Here is a 22425-nt window from a genome sequence, read left to right on the forward strand (position 1 = left end):
CCACTCGACTCGAGGTGGCCGCGTCGCTCGTGACAATTCAGCGTTGGCATCGTCGCTTTGGCGATGCCATTGGTTTGGCCGACTTCACCGCGAGATGTGAACCGAAGTTGTGTGCGGAGGGGGGGTGGGGGGGTGTAGGAATCCGCCCGCGTGACCGGCGAACAGACTCGCGCCGGGCCACGCGCACGAGTTCAGCGAGGACGCTCCTAGACGCGTCGTCGTTGTCATGGCATCGTCATCAGCATTGTGATCATCAATATCGTCATGGTCGCCGCCATCATCACCACCACCACGGTCATCGTCCTGGACGGAACCACGTCGATTCCCGGCTCCACCTCCCCACACAGACGTCCCCACCGAAGGCCGAGCCCCGTGCCAAAGAGCGGAGGCTCCGTTCTCCGTGGGGGGGGGGGGGGCAGCGGCGCTCATCAACTCATCACTCACGTCGTCGTCGTCGTTAACCTCGTCGCTGTCGTTGATGCTGTCATCGTTTTGTTGTTGCTCGGCGGGAGGGACGGACGCGGCGGGGCCCCGTGGGCCCCAAAATAAATGTGGAACCACGTGCCCCGGGGTCGCGCTGTGTGGCGTCACCGTCAGGTAGTGGTCGCTCCGATCACAATGGAGGTGGCAGGTCAAGGGATCCCAAGTGGGTCACCTCGGTGTATACAGAGGACAGAGGCCTTAAGTGTCCCGGTTGGAGATGGTGGGGGGGGTGGTGAACAATGCAGGCGAGTGGTCAGCAACTCCAGGATGAGGGCACACAGCTGCACATGATAATTAATCACACGTCCACAACCCACCACCACCACACATACACAACAAAAACACATTACATACAACAAGACTGATTCCCCGTGTAGCCTTCAACAGACTTCCGGATCAAGTGATGTAAGCGAGCACTGAACAGTACCTACATAACACACACACGGCAACAGAAGACACGCACAATTCACAAAGACTCCTCCGATAGCCTAAACACTGTCGGGGCAAGTTCTGTTCATGCACACCGATGAAGGCCGGCGGGAGGGGGGGGCAGCACCACGCCCATCCGCTTTTGTCTCCCCGGTGGCTGTTTACTACGCCGCACCAGGTACTCACAATCACAGACGACATGCACAACACACTGGCACAACACACAGTACGCTGCGACGCCCTGCACGTGCAGACACCTTTATTACAACAACCTCAAATCACAATGTGCAAACGCGCAGCGCCACCGCCCATCGCTAGGCCCCCACCCCGCCCAACCGAGCTTCATTGGGGGGCAGAGGGGGGGAGGGGTTCACAGAGGCAGGGGGCGGGGAGGGGGTCCCTTGGCAAGAAATCGCGACACCGCCACCACGCGCCCCACGATCGAGGAGTGAAGTGCGGCGGAACACCGGAGGAGAGCGAGGCACGCCAATTTACAGACTCGCTCCCCCTCTTCTTAAGGACGTGCGCCGCGGACAGCGCAGTGGCTCCTGACGGCGAACAGATCCAACACCAGACGGCCTGGCACTCCACCACCACCAGTTTGGCACTCCACACCACCACCAGCCAGCTGGGCATTCCACCACCTCCGATTAGCGTGGCTGGCTATGTAAGGTGAGAAAGAAGTTCAACGTGCATACACCGACGGCGTGGTGGTGCATGGGGAGTTAAGCTAACTGGGTCAGGGTTCAGCTTCCCTGGGCAACCTCTGACCCCACGAGCTGACGTGGACGCTCGGATCCCCAGTAACAGTTGCAGTCCTGATGCACGCAGCGAGTCCTGGCGAGTTCCACTCAATTCGAGCGAGTCCCCACCTAGTCCCTGTTAGTCCCTGTTAGTCCATATGGTCCCAGTGACACGGGCTCAAGTCCCTTACACTCCTACCCGGGGAGGGACAGAGGATGGGGTTGAGGTGGAGGAGGGGAGGGGTGGGATTGTGGTCACGGGGAAGGAGTTGGGGGGGGGGGGTCATTGAGAATCGTCACCGCTGCCTCCACCGGTCTCCGTGGGGACGTTGACGGAGCCGTTCTCCAGCATGGGGGGCGTGCAGCCTGCAAGGGGGGAAAGCACAGACCCAATCAGAGGAGACACGTGTGTGTGTGTGTACATGAGACTCAATGAGTACCTGGTGCAGGGAGACAAAGGCGGTCTGGTGTGGTGCTGGCCACCCACCCTCTTCGGGTGCCGTGCCAGCCTTCATAGGTGCTCGCTAACAGCACTTGCTCCTACAGTCTGTTCAGGCTACATAGGTGATGTTTGTGTACACACTGTAACACACTGTGTAGAAGCTACCTGGTCTATCGCTCTGGGTGTTCTCGGCCCCAGTTCTGTCCTCCCTTCTCTATGCTTGAGAAACGTGAAGCCCTCTCAAGGAAGATCTGCGCCGGTTTGCAACATCCAGGCTGGCCCTGCCTACACGCTGCAACCTGGGTTTGAGCAGACCAGATTGTGCGAGGAGCTCACAGATCCTTGAGAGATCTGGACACAGTCTCATCAAGTGAGCTCTTCTGGCAGGCGAGGCTGCGTTGGCCGAATCACGTAGCCCGTATGCCCAGCCATCACATGCCAAAGCAGCTTCTGTTTGGCCAGATAGAGGCGGCTAAATGGGCGTAGCATGGGCTAGAAAAGAGTGGGAATGATGCAGTATGGGAGAATGTGGAGCCGAGACGACTTGCCAATCACTGGTACCAGCGGTGTCAAGTTCGGCCTCTGTGGAGGAGGCTCGTGAAGGACGCTACTGGGCAGTTGGAGGCAGTCGCCGGGCAGCAAAAACACAGTGAGTTGGCACAGTCGAGTGGCCACAGCTGATTCATCTGCCAGTCATCTCAGTCAGCCCCGTGGCACCTCGGTCTGTCCCGTGGCCTCATGCCAGCAGCGAGTCTTTAACACACCACGTGGCCTAAGTGCACCTAACCTGGCGCAAGAACCGCGGTGACATCACCGCCACTTAGTGGGGAAGGGCGTTCGTTGTTGTTGTGCATACACGTGTGTGTGTGTACATTTGTGTGAGTACATGTGGCATCTGCTCACACCCACGTGACCGCAAAGGGAAGCGAAACCCAGTAGCATCTGGGCTTCCTCACAAACATAAAAAAAACTAATTTTTTCCATTTGGCGTCTTCCGTAGAGCAGACAGTGGGGGGGATGGGGGGGGTGGGGGGGAACTCAACCCACGCTCCACCCCACCCACCACTGCACAGCCCAGGGGGGGGACAGAGTGGTTAGCGAGTGTGTACACACACCCGTGCGTCCCCTGTGTGTGCCTGCGCATCCCTGTCCTCTGCGCGTGTCACCACACACACACACAGAGAGAGACGTCCCTGTAAGAGTGCCACCCGGCGCGGCGTCCCCCACCTTTGCGCACGCGGATGGGAATGGCGACGATGAGGGCGAGGCCAATGAGCGCCAGCACGGCGACGCCACCCGGCACCGCCACCATGATGGTGCGGTAGAACGGCTTGCACTGGTCGCAGCACGGCACGTCTCTACAAGCACACACACACACGTGTACACACACACACACACGTGTACACACACACACACGTGTACACACACACACGTGTACACACACGTGTACACACACGTGTACACACACGTGTACACACACGCAACAAAGATCCCCCCCCTGGATGGCCTTAACAGACTGTCGGGGCAAGTGCCGTTAGCAAGCACCTATGAAGGCAGGCACGGCACACGAGGGGGTGGCCAGCACCATGGGTAACGAGGTGACAAGGATGGTGGCGAGTGTGGCGAGTGTGGCGAGTGTGGCGAGTGTGGCGAGTGTGGCGAGTGTGGCGAGTGTGGCGAGTGTGGCGAGTGTGGCGAGTGTGGCGAGTGTGGCGAGTGTGGCGAGTGTGGCGAGTGTGGCGAGTGTGGCGAGTGTGGCGAGTGTGGCGAGTGTGGCGAGTGTGGCGAGTGTGTGTGGTAGGTGTGCCGAGAGCGGTGAGCGTACGACATGAGTGTGGGGAGCATGGCGAGTGGTGAGCTTAGGGCCGTACTTGCAAGGATGCAGGTTCTGTATGAGCAGCACTCCGAGGCCGTTTGACACCTTGTCTGTGAAGCTCATGGCTCCGTACACAAATGCGCCGCTTTCCTGTGCCACACACACAGCGCACGCCGCATTAACCTCCACATGCACACAAACCCCTATACACACACTACACACTGCACACACTATACATCCACAGCGCACGCATTATCCTCCACACACTACACACACAGCACACACACCGCAAACACTATACACTCGGTTTAACACGTAAGCTTAACACTACACACACACAGCATAAACATTACACTACACACGTACACACCCCCCTATGCACACACTACACGCACACTCCACAATACACACATTGCACACACTATACACTAAATACCACACATGCTTACACACACGACTCACACCACCCTAATCACATCATGGAGAGCAACGTGACGAGCATGGCGGGGGCGAGGAGGTGAGCGATAAGTCGCCGCCCCAATTAAGGCCGGCGAGCTTGGTGGGCAGAGACGAGGCGATGAGGCTGGTGGAGTGTGGGGCGACGTGGTGGAGCGACGTGGTGGAGCGACGTGGTGGAGCGGCGAGGAGGGGTGAGCGAGCGAGGAGCGAGCGAGGAAGAGTCACCGTGTTGGGCCCGATGAGGTCGGCCGTCATTGACAAGGAGGTGACGAGGATGGTGGAGCCCCCGACTCCGAGCAGCACGGCCGCCCCATAGACGGCATCGCCCCCCACGCCCAGCCACACCCAGTCGGCAAACACCAGCACCAGCACCAGGCCCAGGAAATAGGTCATCTGTGGGGGGGGGGTCAACGAGTCATGGGGTCACAAGACACGGTGGTAACCAGGTCACGGTGGTAACCAGGTCACAGGGGTCACGGGGCCATGAGAAGCATAGGGTCACGGGGTCACAAGGCAAGTAGCCGCGATGATGTGAATGTGTATTCTTAGGTTTTTTCGGTAAAGTCACGTAGGTAAAACATCAAAATTAATGAAAATAAAATAAAATAAAACAATTTTTTTTTTACCTACGTGACTTTACCGAAAAAACCTAAGAATATGATTCCTTGCAGTCACGAAAGCTTCAAATCTAGATGTGAATGTGATGATGCAAGGGTAATTATGAGTGACAATGTGGTGTGATGACACGAGTAATTGTGTGCTGACGGCGATGTGATGGTAGTGACGATTGTGATGATGCCCTCAGTTTCTGCCGGCGATGCAGCTGATTGTGATGGTGACGTGAAGGTCACGCATGTATGTAGAACTTCTTTCACACCATACGTAGCCAACCATGCTAATCGTAGATGCGGGGGAAGGACAACAAACTAAACACAATAAGCAGTTCTAAAGAAAATGACGTGTTGGTGACGTGATGCTGACGATGTCGCCGTACGTTTCTGCTCGCTATGCAGTTCACATGATAGTGGTGACGTGATGGTGATGTGATGGTGATGTGATGGTGGTGTGATGGTGGTGATGTGATGGTGGTGACGTGATGGTGATGTGTGATGGTGATGACGTGATAGTGATGTGTGATGGTGGTGATGTGGTGGTGATGTGATGGTGGTGATGTGATGGTGGTGACGTGATGGTGATGTGATGGTGGTAATATTGGCGTACGTTTCTGCCGGCGATTCGATTGATGGGCTTCATGAGGAAGGAGGAGAGGAAGCCGCTCACGTACATCACCAGCGGGATCGTGGCGATGTAATTCTATTCACACACCGGGGGGGGGGGGGGGGGGGGGGGGGGGGGAGAGTCGGGGGGGCACGGGGAGTCGGAACAATAATATATCTAGGCCACTTCATTACCGGCACCGATCTTCAACATTAACAACCACAATCGTCATCACCGCACCACCGCCACTCTCTCGCTGCTCAGCATCATTACCACCACCACCACTCTGTGTCTATGCGGTTGGGGGGAGATGAGGGGAGGTGGGGGAAGTAGCGAATGTGCGGGAAGGGAGGGGGGTGATTTTTTCAGTGAAGGGGAGGCAAGATGAGAAAGGTAGGATGTGGTGGGGGGAGGCCGGGGGAGATGGGGGAGATGGTGAGAGATTGGAGGAGGTGGTGCTGGGAGGTTGGGGGTAGGTGGTGGGAGGTGTTAGGAGGGTGATGGGGGTAGTTGGGGAAGGTGGTGGGAGTTAGGGGAGGTAATGGGAGATAGGGGGAGGTACACGGAGAGGTGGGGGGGGGGAGTTGGAGTGAGCTGGTGGAAGGTGTGGGAATTAGGGGGAGGTGTTACAGGGGGGAGGGGTGGGAATTAGGGGGAGGTGTGAGGGAGAGGTGTTAGGGGGAAGTTGAGGGCTTGGCGGGGGGTGGGGTAGGAGGAGGATTTGGGGGGGGGGGGTTCTCACCTTGTCGAGCTCCAGGCTCTCGGTGAGGTACATGGGGATGTAGGCCTGCGACAGGTTCACGATGAGCCTCGTGCACATGTACAACAGCGCCAGCTGGGGTGGGGACACAGTGGGGACACAGTGGGGACAGAGACACACGGGAACACAGTGGACATGGGGCACAGACACAGGGAGACAAGGAACACATGGAAACAAGACAACACACAGGGACAGGAGTGAGAACTGGAGGTGTGCGATGACTCGGCTTTTTAAACGCCCGATCGCGACGCCTTCTCAACCTCCCCCCCCCCCCTCCTCCTCCTCCTCCAGTGCGACGGAGAACACGGGCAGCGTCAGGAGCCGGGGGCCAGACACGATGTCCGACGTTTCGCTTCACATGCCAGGAGCTTCTTTAGGAACCGAATGGAAAGAGGCTCCAGGCACGTCCTGCGAAAACGTCGGTACCGTCGCGCCGGACTGCGCGCGGCACAGCCCGAGAACACACGGGGGAGAGCGACGCAGCCCGTGCACCAGACTCTCCGCAGCGTTGCTGGACTCACGCTCTCACCCTTAGTGGGCAGATCGACAAAACCACCCGCACTGTGCGGACGCCGCGCTGACCCGGCTCGGGTGTGGAACAGGGACATCACCGGACCGGTCCTCGAAGCCCTGGGACCCCGGGATAGCCGGGAACCTGGGACCACACCTGGTGGAAGGATGGCTCCTTCAGCCAATCGCTCCACTTCATGCGCATGGTGGAGCGCACGACGCCGCCCTGGATCAGCGGGGTCGCCTCGTCGGGCCGCTCGCCCTCCCCGTCGCCGCGGGGCGGCTGCTCCTTGGTCCCCAGGTGGAAGACGAGCGAGAAGACGGCGCCGATCGCCACGACGATGAGAACGAGGTTCTGGGGACGCGAGGAAATACACGAAACAAAGACCCAGAGGGCTCACGCAGAGAACCCGCAGCCTCACGAGGACACAACAGCAGCTGGGACCAAGAGCAAGCAGCGGAAGGCTGCCCCCCCCCCCCCAAGCGCCGCCCCGTGGCGAGGAGGGATCGGTAACGCCACGTTACCGAACCGGCGAAGGAGAGGGACACTTGTGCTGTGGACCGAGGTGGAGCGTTGGTGATCTGTAACGGTGGAGGTTGTGAACCGTGGTGCCGGACGGCGCCGAGTTGTTGCGGTGTCCGGCATAAGAGTGGTGAACTGTGGCGAGGTGGCGTGAGTGGGGCGCCTTCTGGCGGATTGTGGAGGTGGTGCCGTGGGGTTCCCTCGAGACAACAAAGCCGAGAGATTACGACCAAGGGCGGGGTGAAATCACGACTGTGCAAACCCTGCAGTGTCATCCGATTTATTTTGGCTCATGGTGGGGACGAGCTGACATCCGGGAGGACGTCCAACACGGCATCGGTGCATAGCGGTGGCCGATGGAACATCGTTTCAAGGTGCGAGCGAGTTCGGGAATGCGCTCAGGGGTAGGCGGCGTGGCGGTGGTTGCGCACGCCTGTAGGCCAGCACTGTCGAGGCGAGGGTCGGTGGATCGCACACATCTTGTGAAACTCCCTTCCACGTCGGCGTTGAGGTGGCCATATACCCTGGCTCTCCGAAAAGCAGTACACCAAGTGCACTTTAAGCCAAATTACCGGTGAAATGTAACGGGACTCTAATGGTAAATGTTGTGGGTTTACTCTCCAACACACCGGTGTTCTGTAGTAGGAACCAATTGGCACGCTTTTGTTTAGGCAACAAACCTTACTAGTTGGCTGTGTCAGGTGGTGGCGGGTTTAACGACACATTGATATTTACACGACCTAACCCAAAAAAACCTCTATTATGGATAAGATTTGTCGCGAAAGCCCTACATGTGAAACTAATCGCCAACATCGTCATTAGGGAGACAAAGGCGGTCGGGCGTCATGCTGGCCACCCACCACCTCGTGTGCCGTGCCGACCTTCATAGGTGCTCGCGAACAGCACTTGCCCCAACAGTATGTTCAGGCTATACGGGGGATCATTGTCTTTGTCTTGTGTTTTTTCCGGGCGCTCCAATTTCCTCCCAATTGTGTAGACACTCATCAGTGACTGGCTGAAAACATCTGGGATTAAAAACCCAATGCTGGACCCTACTAAAAAACACTCAGTGTGGCTTTCCTGGATAAATAATCAATGCATTAATGATTAATTATTGTGAGTTCGGGAATGCGCTAGGGCGTAAGCGTGCATACGTGTGTGTGTGTGTGTGCCCGGTGGTAATTTCTCGTGGGTTTTTGGATAAATTCCCCTTTTCCCCGCTCGCTGCATAGAACTAACCTACCTAGTAGAAACCCGTAGGGTGGTTTGCCTACAACCTGAAGGCAAACCACCCCAAGCACATGTCGCCGAGGAATCTAAAACTAAACTATTTTTTATTTTACCAGGTTAAGAAGCGCAAGTCTAGCAGCCTCCTGCTACGGTTGTTATCGAGCTAAATCGGGTCCACGGTGTCTGCGCCGTTACCCGCTCGGGCATTAAAGGCCTCCAATAAGTTCCCCATCCCGAGGGCGCTACTTGAGCCAGCACCTAAGACAGGGGGCCATAGAAGGCATCCAACTCATCAGCCTCGCTTGTATCTCTCCACTCAGGGGGGTCATCTTGTCTGGGAGCAAAAGTCACCACCGTTCCTCACTGGATGCCGATGGGGAGGCGAGCCCCACAGCAGAGGCTGGGACTCGCAGCTTCCCTCGACCTCGCCGCCATGCTCCCCCCTCCTCGGCCCCATCATTGTTTTGTTCAGAAGAAGAGCCACTCCCCGTTGCTTGTCAGTTTACTCCCCCGAGTGGCACACTTATCACCCCTTGTTTGTAACTGCAGCTCGAACCAGCCGACCGGACCTCCGATATTCCAGAGGTCCAGGCGGTACCAGTAAAGCTCCCGTACGGGGAATGACAGCAAGCACACACACACAGACACACACAGAGACACACACAGACACACACACAGACACACACACAGAGACACACACACAGACACACACACAGACACACACACACACTGGCCGCACCCTGAAGATGGCGCCGTCCTCGGGGCCAAGGTCGGCTCCCAGGTCCTCCTTGTTGGCCTGGAAGTGGAAGAGCAGCCAAGCGATGCCAAACACCAGGATGTTGGCGCACACCGTGAACGCGTACCTGAGACACGGCACACCAACAGCACACGGTGAACGCGTCCCTGAGACACGGCACACCGTGAACGCGTACCTGGGACACGGCACACCGTGAACGCGTACCTGGGACACGGCACACCGTGAACGCGTACCTGGGACACAGCACACCGGCAGCACAGGTCACACTGGCGGCACGACACTCGGCACACCACGCAAGACACAGATCTCACCCCCCCCGGTTAGACTGAACAGACTGTTGTGGCAAGTGCTGTTAGCGAGCACCTATGAAGGCCGGCACGGCACACGAGGTGGGTGGGTGGCCAGCACCACGCCCGGCCGCCTTTGTCTCTCCAGTGGTGATGTTTACACACCGCTCCAGGTACTCATTTTTGAGGCAGAATCGACCTAGGGGAGGCCCAGGACCGGTTATGATAATCGTCACCGGTGTTGGTGGCCGTCGGCGAGAATCGAACTCGGATCACACACATGTGGTCGAGCAACGGAGTCGCCATCGAATGGCACCACGGCTCAACCGCAGCCAACACAACGAGACATCCACAGCACTCGACACAACGACACCCCACCGCTCGGCGCCCGGTCCCACCACGTTTGCGGCAGAGCCGTGGTGACGTCATACATCACGGCGGCGCCCAGGATCCGACAGGTGGAAGGTCACGGGGGACGTGAGAGGTGTGGTGGGGGGCACGTGAGGAGCGTGGGAAGTGTGGTGCTGGGGGGGGGCACGTGGGGCACGTGGGGCACGTGTGAGTACCGTGACAAGGCAGAACCTTGCGGAAGCGCTCAGGTCACGCGGCTGTAAACTTCACGTGGTGGCACTTTACTGTGCTTTGCGGAAATCATCACAAAGTTCTCACACCTCGCACGCAGTCCCCCTCACCACACCTCCACTCACGCCTTCACGTACGCACTTCAATCGCTCGCCGTCACCGCTCGCACGTGCTCACCCTCGCACCTCATCTACCGCTCACCCCAACCACCCCGCTCGAGTCTACACTGACCCTCATCTCCAACCTCACTCCACCACTCACATCTACCCTCACAACCCGGCCCTCACTCGTGCACCTACCCTCACGTGTAACTAACAGCACCCAAAGGTACGCTACTGCTCACAAACGGCAGGAAGGCGCGACCTCCATCCTCACTCGCTTGCGAGCGCGTCACGTGGTCACCCGCATTGCACGAACAACGCTCCCAGCCTTCTCACGCCTCCACTCGGCGCTCTCCGACGTCGCCCCCTCACCTGTACGCGGTGAGCTCCACCTTCTCGCCATCGTTGGTGGCGAGCTCGGGGATGATGGAGAGGTGCGAGATCTGCGTGGCCGCCCAGCCGAACTGGAAGATGATGACGAGCGGCAGGAAGTAGAGCAGCTGCACGTACTCGGGCGTGAATTCCGAGCAGCCGAAGCAGCGCAGGAAGATGAAGGGGAAGGACACGAGCACGCAGACCGTGCCTGCACCCCACGCGCCACGCCGCCGTCACCGCCGCCACAATCACGACCGCCAACACCCTTCCAGCCACCCCGATCGCTGTCGCCGCCATTGCCCCAGACTGCTACCACCCCAACTACCTCCCCAACTGCTACAAGCCGTCCTGGTGGTCCCAGGATCACCCTCTTGTTGAGTGAGGTAGCTGCTGCTGCTGCTGTCGTCCTGGGTAATCAGTAACTCTTCTGGGGACATCAAAAGTCCCATGTTTTGTCGGTTTCATCATAATAATGATGGTGGTAGTGGTATGCCACTTAAGACATTGATGCATGCACAAGTCGCTCTCCGCTCCTCCACTATTGAGAGATAGTGTTCTTCCTTTTCCCACGAAGAGGTGGCAAAAACCCCACCTGCCACCAGCACACCAACCACAACCATCGCTACCACCATTGCCATCTTCACCTTCGAGGCACGGGGGCAGAACGAAACGCCTGGCAACGAGCGTGCGACGGGGAATATTGTCGCAGCTGGAGGGGCGGTGACGTGTCCCAGCGGGAGCACCGTTCATCGCTTGTTGAAGAAGTTCGTGGTTCGAATCCGGCAGGCAACCCTGGTTAATACTGCCGGTGTATTAACCGTAAACATTACGACACACCGAAAAAATAAGAATAGGATTTACCCTTTCTGGCAACAAAACAGTTGTTAAGATGTTCAAACACCAAATAGAAACTTTTTGCAAGGAATTAAGTCTGCATTAACCACACGTACTTGTGGTGAACATGCAAACACAACATGTTCTGATAATATATGGCATTGTCTTTGAAACCGATTGGCCTACAGCAGAGACAGCCTCGTCTCACCAGCGTCAGACCACAGAACGCCAAAAAAGTATTTGCCGTTCTCTCCTCTGGCTCTGCCGTAGGCCAATCAGTTTCAAAGACAATGCATCGATTATCAGAGCTTGTTTGTGTGTTCAACAGGTGTCTATTTGGTGTTTGAACATCTTAAAACCCGTTGTATTGCCATAAAGGGTAAACCCTATTCTTATTCATCATATTTTGATACTGGCAAAAAAGGTCCCATGAAATTACTATGTGCCGTCTGCTTCGCAATGGACAATAAAGATCCCGCCATGAAATTCTAAGAACAGTAGGTAATTGTGTACCGGCGTTACGATCCAAATGTGAAGAATTACTTACAAATTACTTGGCCCTTATGAGATACATTGCCACTACCGTAATAACTTGGCAGGGAAATAACATAGAAGCATTGCCCCGACTGTAAAAAAACACTTGGCAGGACCCTCCAAGCATAAGCATATTACACCAGAGCCCAGGGCACCCATAAGGAGTAGCTATGGTTAGGGTAACGCAATTCGCTTTGAGTGATTTGTGAACTTCCACAGAGACTAACCTCCAGAGCTCCATGGGCAGTCCTATGATCCGTATTTTGTGGATAAACTCACCTCAAAGTGTGATGCTGCGAGATGACCCAGGGTTATAATTCGATTAAATAATGTATTTCGTCTAATACAATCTGGCTCATGTGTATGGTCAAACTCGTTTGTATTGTGCAACGTCTTTGGTCAGTGCTGTTGCCTTGTTGCCTAAAGCGAATATTTGTGTAAATGTGTTTATTTTCAAGTCATAATTACTCAAACACGGAACATTCATTTCGCACGGGCAGGCCAAAGTGGGGAGCGTGAGAGGTTGATTGAAATCTGTGAATTGATCGACACATATCTAAAGAACCAGCTCACACAACAATCCTCATGATTGACCACCAGAAACTCCTACAGAGAGACCCACTGACTTACATGGAGACCCATAACCCTACAGAGACCCACAGACTTACACAGAGACCTAGAATTACAGAAACACACAGATTTATACAAAGACCCCACACATTTACTTGTAGACTCATAAGCTCACATACAGCCCCACAGAATTACATAACGATCCAACGACATACACAGATCGATATTTAAATAGACCAGTAGACCTACAAAGATTCCCCAGAGTTCTAAAAAAACAGACCCACATACTATAGAGAAACGCCACTGGCTCCCACCAGCCACCAAGACTCATAAACCGACTCAGATGACTGCCCAGATAAGCGCCCAACGAAGGTTAAACTCTCTTTGTCTTGAGGGGTATCTTGTCTCTGACCAGACGGAAAATACCGGCTTCCTGGAGTTAACACCTCATTGGGGTCTCACGGGGGGTGGATTCTGTTCCATTGGGGTTCATGTCTCTCTCATGGCTGGGGTCTAACAGGGGGGATTTATGTTTCCCTGGGGTCCCCAAAACCCCTCTCTGGCTAGGGTCCCACAGGTGAACTTTGTTCCACTAGGGGTCATTATTCCAATGGGGTACCTGTTTACGCACCTCCAATGAGCACGGTTGGCTACGTATGGTACGAAAGAAGTTCAACCGACGTTCCACTGTTATCCCCGTACCTAAGCCAGCTTGGGTCCCACTCGTGCCCCCATCCCACCGATGCCCTCCATCCCATCCCCTGAGCGGGTCTCAGTGAGTGCCTCTATCCCATCCCATCCATCTGAACTGTTCGGCTCCCCTCAACCACCAGGTCGTGCCACCCACCAAAGATTCCCCGTATAGCCTTAACAGACTGTAGGGGCAAGTGCTGTATAGCGAGCACATATGGAGCCCCGAACGGCACACGAGAGGGTGGGTGGTCAGCACCACGCCCGGCCGCTTTTGTCTCCCGAGTGGCGATGGTTTTTGCACTTCCCACCAGGGACTCAATTGAACCGGAGTGGACCTCGGGGAGGAGGACAAGGACCGGCTTAGAGAATGTTCACTGGCGTTAGTGGCCGGGAGCGCGAAATCGAACTCGAGTCGCCCGGCCACACAACCGCCCCCCAGAGACACACCAACGCAGCCCCCCACAGAGACACACCAACACAGCCCCCCACAGAGACACACCAACGGAGCCCCCCGCCCCCCACAGAGACACACCAACACAGCCCCCCCCCGCCCCACAGACACACCAACACAGCCCCCCCCCCCCACAGAGACACACCAACACAGCCCCCCACAGAGACCCCCCCCACAGAGACACACCAACGCAGCCCCCCACAGAGACACCCCCCCCCCCCCCACAGAGACACACCAACGCAGCCCCCCACAGAGACACCCCCCCCCCCCCCCCACAGAGACACACCAACGCAGCCCCCCACAGAGACACACCAACGCAGCCCCCCACAGAGACACACCAACACAGCCCCCCACAGAGACACACCCCCCCCCCCCCACAGAGACACACCAACGCAGCCCCCCCCACCCCCCCGGGCATCGCTTACCCACGAGGTGCCATGACTTTCGGCGTCCGTAGGCGCAGGCTGCGAGCGAGCGGTCCGACTCGTAGCCGATGAGCGGCGTGCAGAGGCCGTCAGCCGCCTGGCCCACGGCGAGCACGACGCCCGCGGCCGCGTTGCTGAAGCGCAGCACGTTGTGGAAGTAGACGAGCAGGTAGGTGAACCACATGGACGCGCACAGGTCGTTCAGCACGTGACCCACGGCGTAGCACAGCTTCGTGGAGGCGCTCAAGGGGGTGCGATCGGCCATGGTCGTTGGTGGTGGTTGTAGTGGTGGTGGTTGTAGTAGTGGTGGTGGTGGTTAGTAGTAGTGGTGGGTAGTAGTAGTGGTGGTGGTTAGTAGTAGTGGTTAGTAGTGGTGGTAGTAGTAGTAGTGGTGGTTAGTAGTAGTGGTGGGTAGTAGTAGTGGTGGTTAGTAGTAGTGGTTGGTGGTAGTGGTTGTGAGTAGTAGTAGTGGTGGTTCGAGTGAGTGAGTAGTCGGCGCTTCCCCTGGATTCACAGCGCACCTAGCCTGGCACAAGCGCGGCGTATGGCTATTGGCGGCGGCTGCTTGCTGCTGTAGCTGTTGTTGTTGTAGCTGTTGGTGTCGGTGATGTCCCCGTGGTCCCGCCGTGAGAACTGAATTCCTCTCCAGAGGAGACTCGTCCACGATTACTTTTGAGACCCCCTCCCCACAGCTGCCCGCTGCGCGTCTCCTCACAAACCTTCCTCAGCCGAGGCGCTTTTATCGCCCCGTGGTCGGGTGACGAGCGTGATGCTGCTGATGCTGCTGCTGTTGTCGAGACGACGTCCTCATGCCCGTGTGACCGCCTCCGCTACTTCGCCAGGGGAGGAGGAGGAGGGAGGGAGCGAGCGAGGGAGGCGGTGCAGGGTCCGCGCCCCGGTCAATGAATGACGGAAACCCGCGGCGCTCCGGAGTCGGAGACCCCTCGGACCCGGCGCGTGACCGCGGGACACGCGCCGCTCGTGACCGGCCCCGGGGGTGGGGGGGCGGAAGGAACCGGGGTCCCCAAAGGGGTCCGGGGGTATGAGGGAGCCCAAGTTGGAGAGGTCCCCGGTCTGCGGTGCTGGAATCTTGACGTCTGCGGGTCCTTGTAGGGAGCTGGCAATCGGGATCGCGGTCCCTAACGAGGTCTCCTCCTATCCGCACGAACCCTGACTGGGAAACCCCACAACTTAGTCGGGGGGCTCGGTGACTCCCGGTGCCCCTCAAAGTCCCCGGCGGGCTGGGGTCACCCTCAGCGGGTCGGGGATCCAGGCGAGCCGTGGGGGAGCGCGGGTCTCAGAGAGAGACCAGGCCGCATCCGCCACCGGCGTCGCGTGCTCGTAGGCGGGAACCTTATGACGTCACGTGTTTATGGGCGGGAGCAACGTGAGTGACGTCACGCGCCCAAATTGCTACGTGACGTCATCCGCCGATGCCCCGCTCTCCTGTGACGTCATCGCGCCAAGGGTAATTTAAATATAGAGGCAAAGGCGCAGCGCTTCAATGTGAGACGTCTTTAAGAAGAAGACGGTTGGTGGGCACTGTGTGCCCACACAGAGAAGAGGGTCGGTGGGCACACGCCACACCGACTACACTGCCGTGCACCCATCTGACACCTGCAGCTTGCACCATTGCTTCGGCCGAGCGATCGAACCATCTATGGGGAGCATACACGTCCAGTCGCAACCATGGATGTCTGCCGCCCACCACGTAACCCCCCTGTCAATAAGCGGCAGCAGCAGCAGCAGCCTATAACACCTGTTATGCATGGCGGTTGTCCGTGCCAGCACCTTTACAGCCGCATCCCCTCCCTGCCTCCGAATCAGCCGGAACGCACCCGCCGCGTTCCCCGCAGATGTCGGAGGCTCAGCAGGACTCGAGCCTGGAGAGCGATGAGTGAGCGGCGAGCGTGAGGACGGCCACACACACTCTGCTTGAAGCCAGAGTTCAGCTGCCGCGCCGGGAGATCGACGCGAAACCGGCGACTTCTGCAGCACTCCAAGTCCATCGTGATCCTAGCCATGGCACCGCGCTGTGTAACTCCCATACGCAGCGATGTTGACACACCACACCAGGTACTCATTTGAGGCCGAGTCGACCAAGAGGAGACCCAGGACCGGTTCAGATAATCGTCACCGGTGTTGGCCGTGAGCGGGAATCGAACTCGGGTCGCCGGGTTTGTAGCGCAGGGCGCTAGCCGCTACACCACTACACTACCGCTCCCCACGCTAACCGCTACACCCACCCATGCACTACTACCACTCACCTGCCTACACACCAAGCCGCTCACCTACCTACACAATCACTCACCCGTCCACACCATCACTCACCACTTCACGCACGCCGCTCACCTGTCCACCCACACACCACCCTCACCTGGCCACACCTCTCACCTGTGCACACCTCTCACCTGTACACACACTTCACCTGTACACACCTCTCACCTGTACACACACTTCACCTGTACACACCTCTCACCTGTACACACACTTCACCTGTACACACCTCTCACCTGTGCACGCTCCTCACACGTGTCCCTACACACCGACTTGCCTGTCCACACACCGTGTGAGTCGATGGGTCTCTCCCGTTCCTAACCACACACACACCCACCACTCACCTGACCACACACACACCCACCACTCACTTTCCGTACCACGCTCACCTGTCCGCACACACACCCCACCACTCACCTGCCGTATGAATGTCCATATGTTGAACTTCTTTCGCACCGTACGTAGCCAACCGTGCTAATCGCTACGCGGCTTCACCTTTCCACACAACAGCACCCACCCCACCACTCACCTGCCCGCGACCCCGCTCACCTGTGGGCACGCACTCACCCCCGGCGGGCTCACCTGTACGCGGTGAGCTCCACCTTCTCGCTCTGCGTGTGCGCGAGCTCGGGGATGAGCGCCAGGTGAGACACCTGCACGGCCGCCCACGCCACCTGGCTGAGCACGATGAAGGGGGCGTAGTAGCCCAGCAGCGTCCCCTCCTGGGGGGCCAGCCCGCACGCGAGGCACGACGCGAACGTGAAGGGGAACGTGAGCGTCAGGAGCACCGTGCCTGGCACCACGGCGGCGGTGGGGGGGGGGGGAGGGGGTCGGAGGGACGGACACGATGGGGGGGGGGGTAGAGGAAGGGGGTTACGGAGGCATGGGTTTGGTGGAGACACGGGGTGGTGGGAGGGGGGTATGGAGGCAATAGGAGGGTACGGGCAGTGGGGGCAGTGGGGGGCACGGGGACACGGAGAGATGGGGGAGGGGTGTGGCGTAGGGGACACGGGGTGGGGGGTGATAGGAGGAGAGGGTCGCGGGTATAAGGGGGGGGGCACCGGGATGGGATACGGGGGGGGGGGACACGGCGGGAAAAGTGGGGGGACCCTGGGGGGAGGGGGGGGGAGACGTGGGGATGCACGGGGGAGAGAGGGGGACAGGAGAAGGCGGATCCTGGAGGGTGACACGGGGACATGGGGCGGGCATGGGGGCATCACAGAGATGGGACGCGGGGCGAGTGGGGGGGGGGGGTTACGCAGGGTCAAGGGGATACGGGGGGGGGGTCAAGGGGATCGGCGTTTTGGGGGGGTGGACACAGAGCTCCTCCTTGGGAGTGGCGCCTAGACGTGAGCTGACTCATACAGACCGAGGGAATTACATTCCTTACCGAGAGAGTCGTAGCCCGACGCAGAGAGTCACGCGTAGGCTCACAGTGGTGGACATACTCTGGTGTACATTGAGACCCACAGACTCACCCCCAGATCCATAGACTCACAGAGAGACCCATTCAAGAGCCGAATGGCTCACAGGGCTATACCACATAAATGAAACTGAAACATAGACTTATACATCGACCCATCGATTCACACTCGCCGTTTGCCCGTCCAAGGACGGGTGTATTGCAGTAAATCTGAAACTTGCAAGCGAAAAGTAGAGCGCGACGTGATATTGATTGCATCCGTTCGTGTGCAATTTGTAAGGCCGTGGTGACACAGACCGATTTCATATTTTGACTAAAAACTTTCGTGGCTGCAGGAATTCATATTCTTTGGTTCTTTCGGTAAAGTCACGTAGATAGGAAAATAATAATAAAAATAAAGTGAATAAAAATATTAAAACCACTAATGTACACTGTAGCCTGGTTCTTAATCGAAGTGAGTGTACTGGCAGTCTATAATGTAGACTGGAGCCTGGTTATTAAGTTTGGTGAGTGTACTGGCAGTCTATAATGTAGACTGGAGCCTGGTTCTTAACCTGAGTGAGCGCACTGGCAGTCTATAATGTAGGTTCTTTCAGTAAAATTTGTTTTTCTTATTTTTCTTATTTTTATTCACTTTCTTTATTATTATTATTTTTCTATCTACGTGACTTTACCGAAAGAACCAACGATTATTGACTTATTTCATTTAAAGGTTATAATCCCTTGTTCATCACGACGTCCTTCTTACTTCGATGTCTCAACAGCGTTACGGAGATCGCGTGACGTGGGGTTCTGCCTTTGTAGTGAGGGTTGTAAGTTGACGCTGAGGAGGGGGGAAGGGAGTGACGTCACCTGCTAATTAATATTAAAGGTGGGGTGGTTTCCATGCGGAGTGACGTCACCTGCTCATGATTATTAATGAGGGGAGCTGGTCGACGTTGACTGACGTCACGCACGGGACACACAGACATTGTTGGCTCAGTAGTAAATGTAGACACAGAGGCTCACATCGACTTACTTAAACACCCTTTCATAAAGAGGTCAATAAACTCACAGAGATACCCAAAGACGTACTTAGAGATCCATAGATTCACATTCAGACTTATAAATTGATTTACGTGCAATGAAGGTCTATTGCCCGAAACGTCGTCTTCAACAGGGGTGCCAACCTCCCTCCACCCCCCCAACGGGTGACCCCCTCCCCCCGTTTCCCTCTCACCTCCAACTTCCATCTCCCCCCTCCATTCTCCATCAGCTCTAACCCCCCCCTCCCCACCAACCAGTAAACAAGTGCCCCCCATGCACCCCCCCCCCAATAAGTGTGTGCCCCCCCCCTTCTCCAACACCACGTGCGCCACCATGGGTGGAGATTGCAGGGTGGCACGGGGGGGGGGGGCAACGCCCCGTCCAATACTTGGCACCTTTCTTAATTTATTTTAGTAGTTTACAATTAAGATTTAAAAAAATTACATGCGCCCGCGATTCAGAATGTGAGCGACAAAGCCAATCCCTGCCCCCCCCCAATTTCGAGGTCAAACTCCGCCTGTGCGTGACACGCTTCCCCCAGCTCCCCACCCATCGACACTGCCCCGTCTCCAGGTCCCTCTCCACCCCACAGGGGGGCGCCTCCCATCTACCCCCCACCCCCCACCCTCTCTTGCCCCCCCCACGTAACAGGTGTACACCGCCCTGTCTGCTATCCACACAGGTGCTCACCTCTCCTCCGACAGGTGCGCCAACCTCACAATCCCTACTCTTTGGTTCTATCGGTAAAGTCACGTAGTTAGAAATATTTAATTTATTTCTACCTACGCGACTTTACCGCAAGAAGCAAAGAGTATAAATTCCTGCAGTCACGAAATCTTCAAGTCAAGACTCCCCAGTCTCATCCCACCCTCCCTCCACATTCCCACCTCCACCTGCTCCCACATTTGCCCCCTCTCCCATTAACTCCACACGCCCCTCCACCTCCCCCCCTCCTCACCCAGGAGGTGCCAACTCTTGCGTCGAGCCATTCCGGGGATCGCGGGCGCGCGGTCCGCGGCGATGCCGACGAGCGGCGTGGCGAGGCCGTCGGCCACCTGTCCCAGCAGCACGAGGAGGCCCGCGCCGGGCGAGCCGATGCCGGCCACGCCGTGCAGGAACGCGAGGCCGTAGGTGAACCACGTGGCGGCGCACACGTCGTTGAAGAAGTGGCCGCCGGCGAAGGCCAGCCTGGAGGCCAGGGTCATGCGGCCCAGGGGTTCGGTTGCAGGGGCCGCCGTCGTGGGTGCTCGGAAGATGGGGGTCCCATTAGGACCCCCCATTGTACGGGCGTTGATGGAGCAGCCGAAGCGATGGAGATGGAGAGGGGTGGGTCGGAAGGGACCTGGAGCCCTGAGGCTGAACCACACCTGCGCGATTAGATGCGCGACTCGAGTCGCTCCGACAGCCGGGCAACTTCAGTCGCCTGCGACTGCGCGCTCATCGATAGCGCGGCAACGGCATCGCTCCCCACGATTGCCTCGCAGATGCCCGAGTGCCGCCTGCCCCGACTCGCGAAATAAAATCGGCCGGCTTGCGCGCGAGACGTCCACACGCACGAGGCGATCGGCTCGCACGCAAACAACCAACCCCCCCGCCGCCGCCGTTCTCGCGCCGCCCGGTATCCCACTCACCCTGCGCAGAGGGGGGGCCCTGGATAGAGGGGCAACGGCGCAGTAGGGGACCCAAGAGGGAGGCAGGGGGAGGGGCTGCATAGAAGGGGCGGCGATTGGGGGGGGGGGGCACTGGGCAGAGGGACGCGTCGATCAAATGCGAGTGGGCCATGGCGCGACTTCATTTATAGGAGCGCCCCCCCCCCATCCCGCCCCTTAGACCCCCTCCCCTCCCAATCTCCTCCCACCCCCGGAGCGCCTAGGGGGTAAAAGTGACACGAGTCCCCAGAATGCGCCGAGTTTGTTTGTTTGTCGAACTCGGCGCGAGCCTCTAATGAATCGCGCATCCTCGGCTCCGTGTTAATTGAGAGACGGGGGGGGGTGGGGGGAGGGGTTGTGGCTGGGGGGGGGGGGACGTCCTCGGCCGAGAGGGTCAGAGGTCATTGACCGCCCTCCCTGCTGAGAACCCAGAGACCCAGGGCCGCGCTCATTCGCCTCGCCATGGCCCGCGCTGGGCCCTCTACGCACGAGGCCCGTACGGCCGCAGACCCTCGGGAGGGCCCGGGGAGAGATGGTCACCCGCACGGGGCCCCCACGTCCGGGCCCTGGCAACTCAAGACGAGATCTCGGAGGAACTGCAACATTCACCCCCCACCCCACCCCACCCCCACCCCTCTAGCTATTAACTCTTTTTTTACTATTAATATTGTTTACCAGGCAAGGTCCACTGACCTTCGTAGCTCTTTTTAATAAGCGACCCTGGCCACAAATGACAGCTCAACGAAGTTTCTTATCACGTGGAAATGTATAGCACCCAAATACTCTAAACGAGTGATGTTGGTTCTAGATGTGGAGGGCAAAACCGGAGGACCCGGAGAAAAATCCACGCTACCACGGGGAGAGAGAGGCACACAAACTCGAAATATACAGCAGGCGTGATGGTCGGGATCGAACCCACGACCTCCTGTAGACCAGGCGAGGGAGTTAACATCTCAGCGCTATGGGCCCCGGCAGAAACCACCATCATCACCACCAACACCCGAGGTGGATAAACCTTCGTGATACAGTACTATGCTTGCCAAGCACTCATAACTCTGCTGCACATTCAAAGGCCAAACATCCCAATGTGGCAGGACCCTTCTAATAACGAGTTCTGTCGGACGGAACACGGTTTGGCGCAGAAAACGTGGTGTGCTCAGCACGTGGTGAGATCAGAACAGTATGGTCTCTATGGGTCTCTATGCGAGTCTGTGGGTGTCTACAGGAGTCAATGAGTCTCTAATGAGCCTGTGGGTCTATGTGAGTCAATGGGTCTCTGTGTAATTCTGTGGGTCTCTATGCGAGTATGTTGGTCTCAGGGCCAGTCTATGGGCCTGTATATGAGTATATGGGTCTATGTGAACTCTGCCTACACACTGCACCAGGTACTCGTTTGAGGCTTAGTCGACCTAGGGGAGACCCAGGACCGGTTCAGATAATCGTCGCTGGTGTTGGCCGTGAGTGGGAATCGAACTCGGGTAACACCGGGTTCGTAGCTCAGCATAGCGATAACCACTACACTACCGCTCCCCATCTCATATCCAACCTCCCAAAAAGACTCAACAGTTACGTTTAAATTTGGACTTAAAGCTTTCGTGGCTGCAGGGATTCATATTCTTGGTTCTTTCGGTAAAGTCACGTAGAAGGGAAATAAATTAAAAAAAGTTTTATTGTTCTTATTTTATTATTTCCATTCTACGTGACTTTACCGAAAGAATCCAGAATATAGTTACGTTTAAGTTACAATTGTTTTTGCCTGGTTAGTTTGTAAGGGAGGTCCTTTGATGTGGAACTCGACCGTTATAACGCGGAACGCGACTGTTATAAC

General features: G+C 57.2%; 2 protein-coding genes across 2 annotated transcripts; both read right to left on the reverse strand.

Moving 5' to 3' along the window:
• Positions 1 to 1156: 1156 nt before the first annotated feature.
• MFSD12 (major facilitator superfamily domain containing 12) lies at positions 1157 to 15601 on the reverse strand. The gene is made up of 10 exons (XM_078617103.1): positions 14223 to 15601; positions 10713 to 10923; positions 9353 to 9476; positions 7018 to 7215; positions 6333 to 6425; positions 5594 to 5686; positions 4598 to 4765; positions 3969 to 4063; positions 3325 to 3455; positions 1157 to 2021 (listed from the first exon to the last, which is right to left on the reverse strand). Exons 1-10 carry the CDS (start codon positions 14485 to 14487, stop codon positions 1939 to 1941), a joined length of 1461 nt encoding a protein of 486 aa, XP_078473229.1. The 5' UTR covers positions 14488 to 15601; the 3' UTR covers positions 1157 to 1938.
• A 1443-nt stretch (positions 15602 to 17044) lies between these two features.
• LOC144734749 (major facilitator superfamily domain-containing protein 12-like) lies at positions 17045 to 20465 on the reverse strand. Its single transcript, XM_078617104.1, has 2 exons — positions 19907 to 20465; positions 17045 to 17292 (listed from the first exon to the last, which is right to left on the reverse strand). The coding sequence occupies exons 1-2, from the start codon at positions 20226 to 20228 to the stop codon at positions 17078 to 17080; spliced, it is 537 nt and encodes a 178-aa protein (XP_078473230.1). The 5' UTR covers positions 20229 to 20465; the 3' UTR covers positions 17045 to 17077.
• Between the last annotated feature and the right edge of the window lie 1960 nt (positions 20466 to 22425).

The sequence above is a fragment of the Lampetra planeri genome, chromosome 53 (genome assembly GCF_965212315.1).
Source record: "Lampetra planeri chromosome 53, kcLamPlan1.2.h2, whole genome shotgun sequence".
NCBI lineage: Eukaryota > Metazoa > Chordata > Hyperoartia > Petromyzontiformes > Petromyzontidae > Lampetra > Lampetra planeri.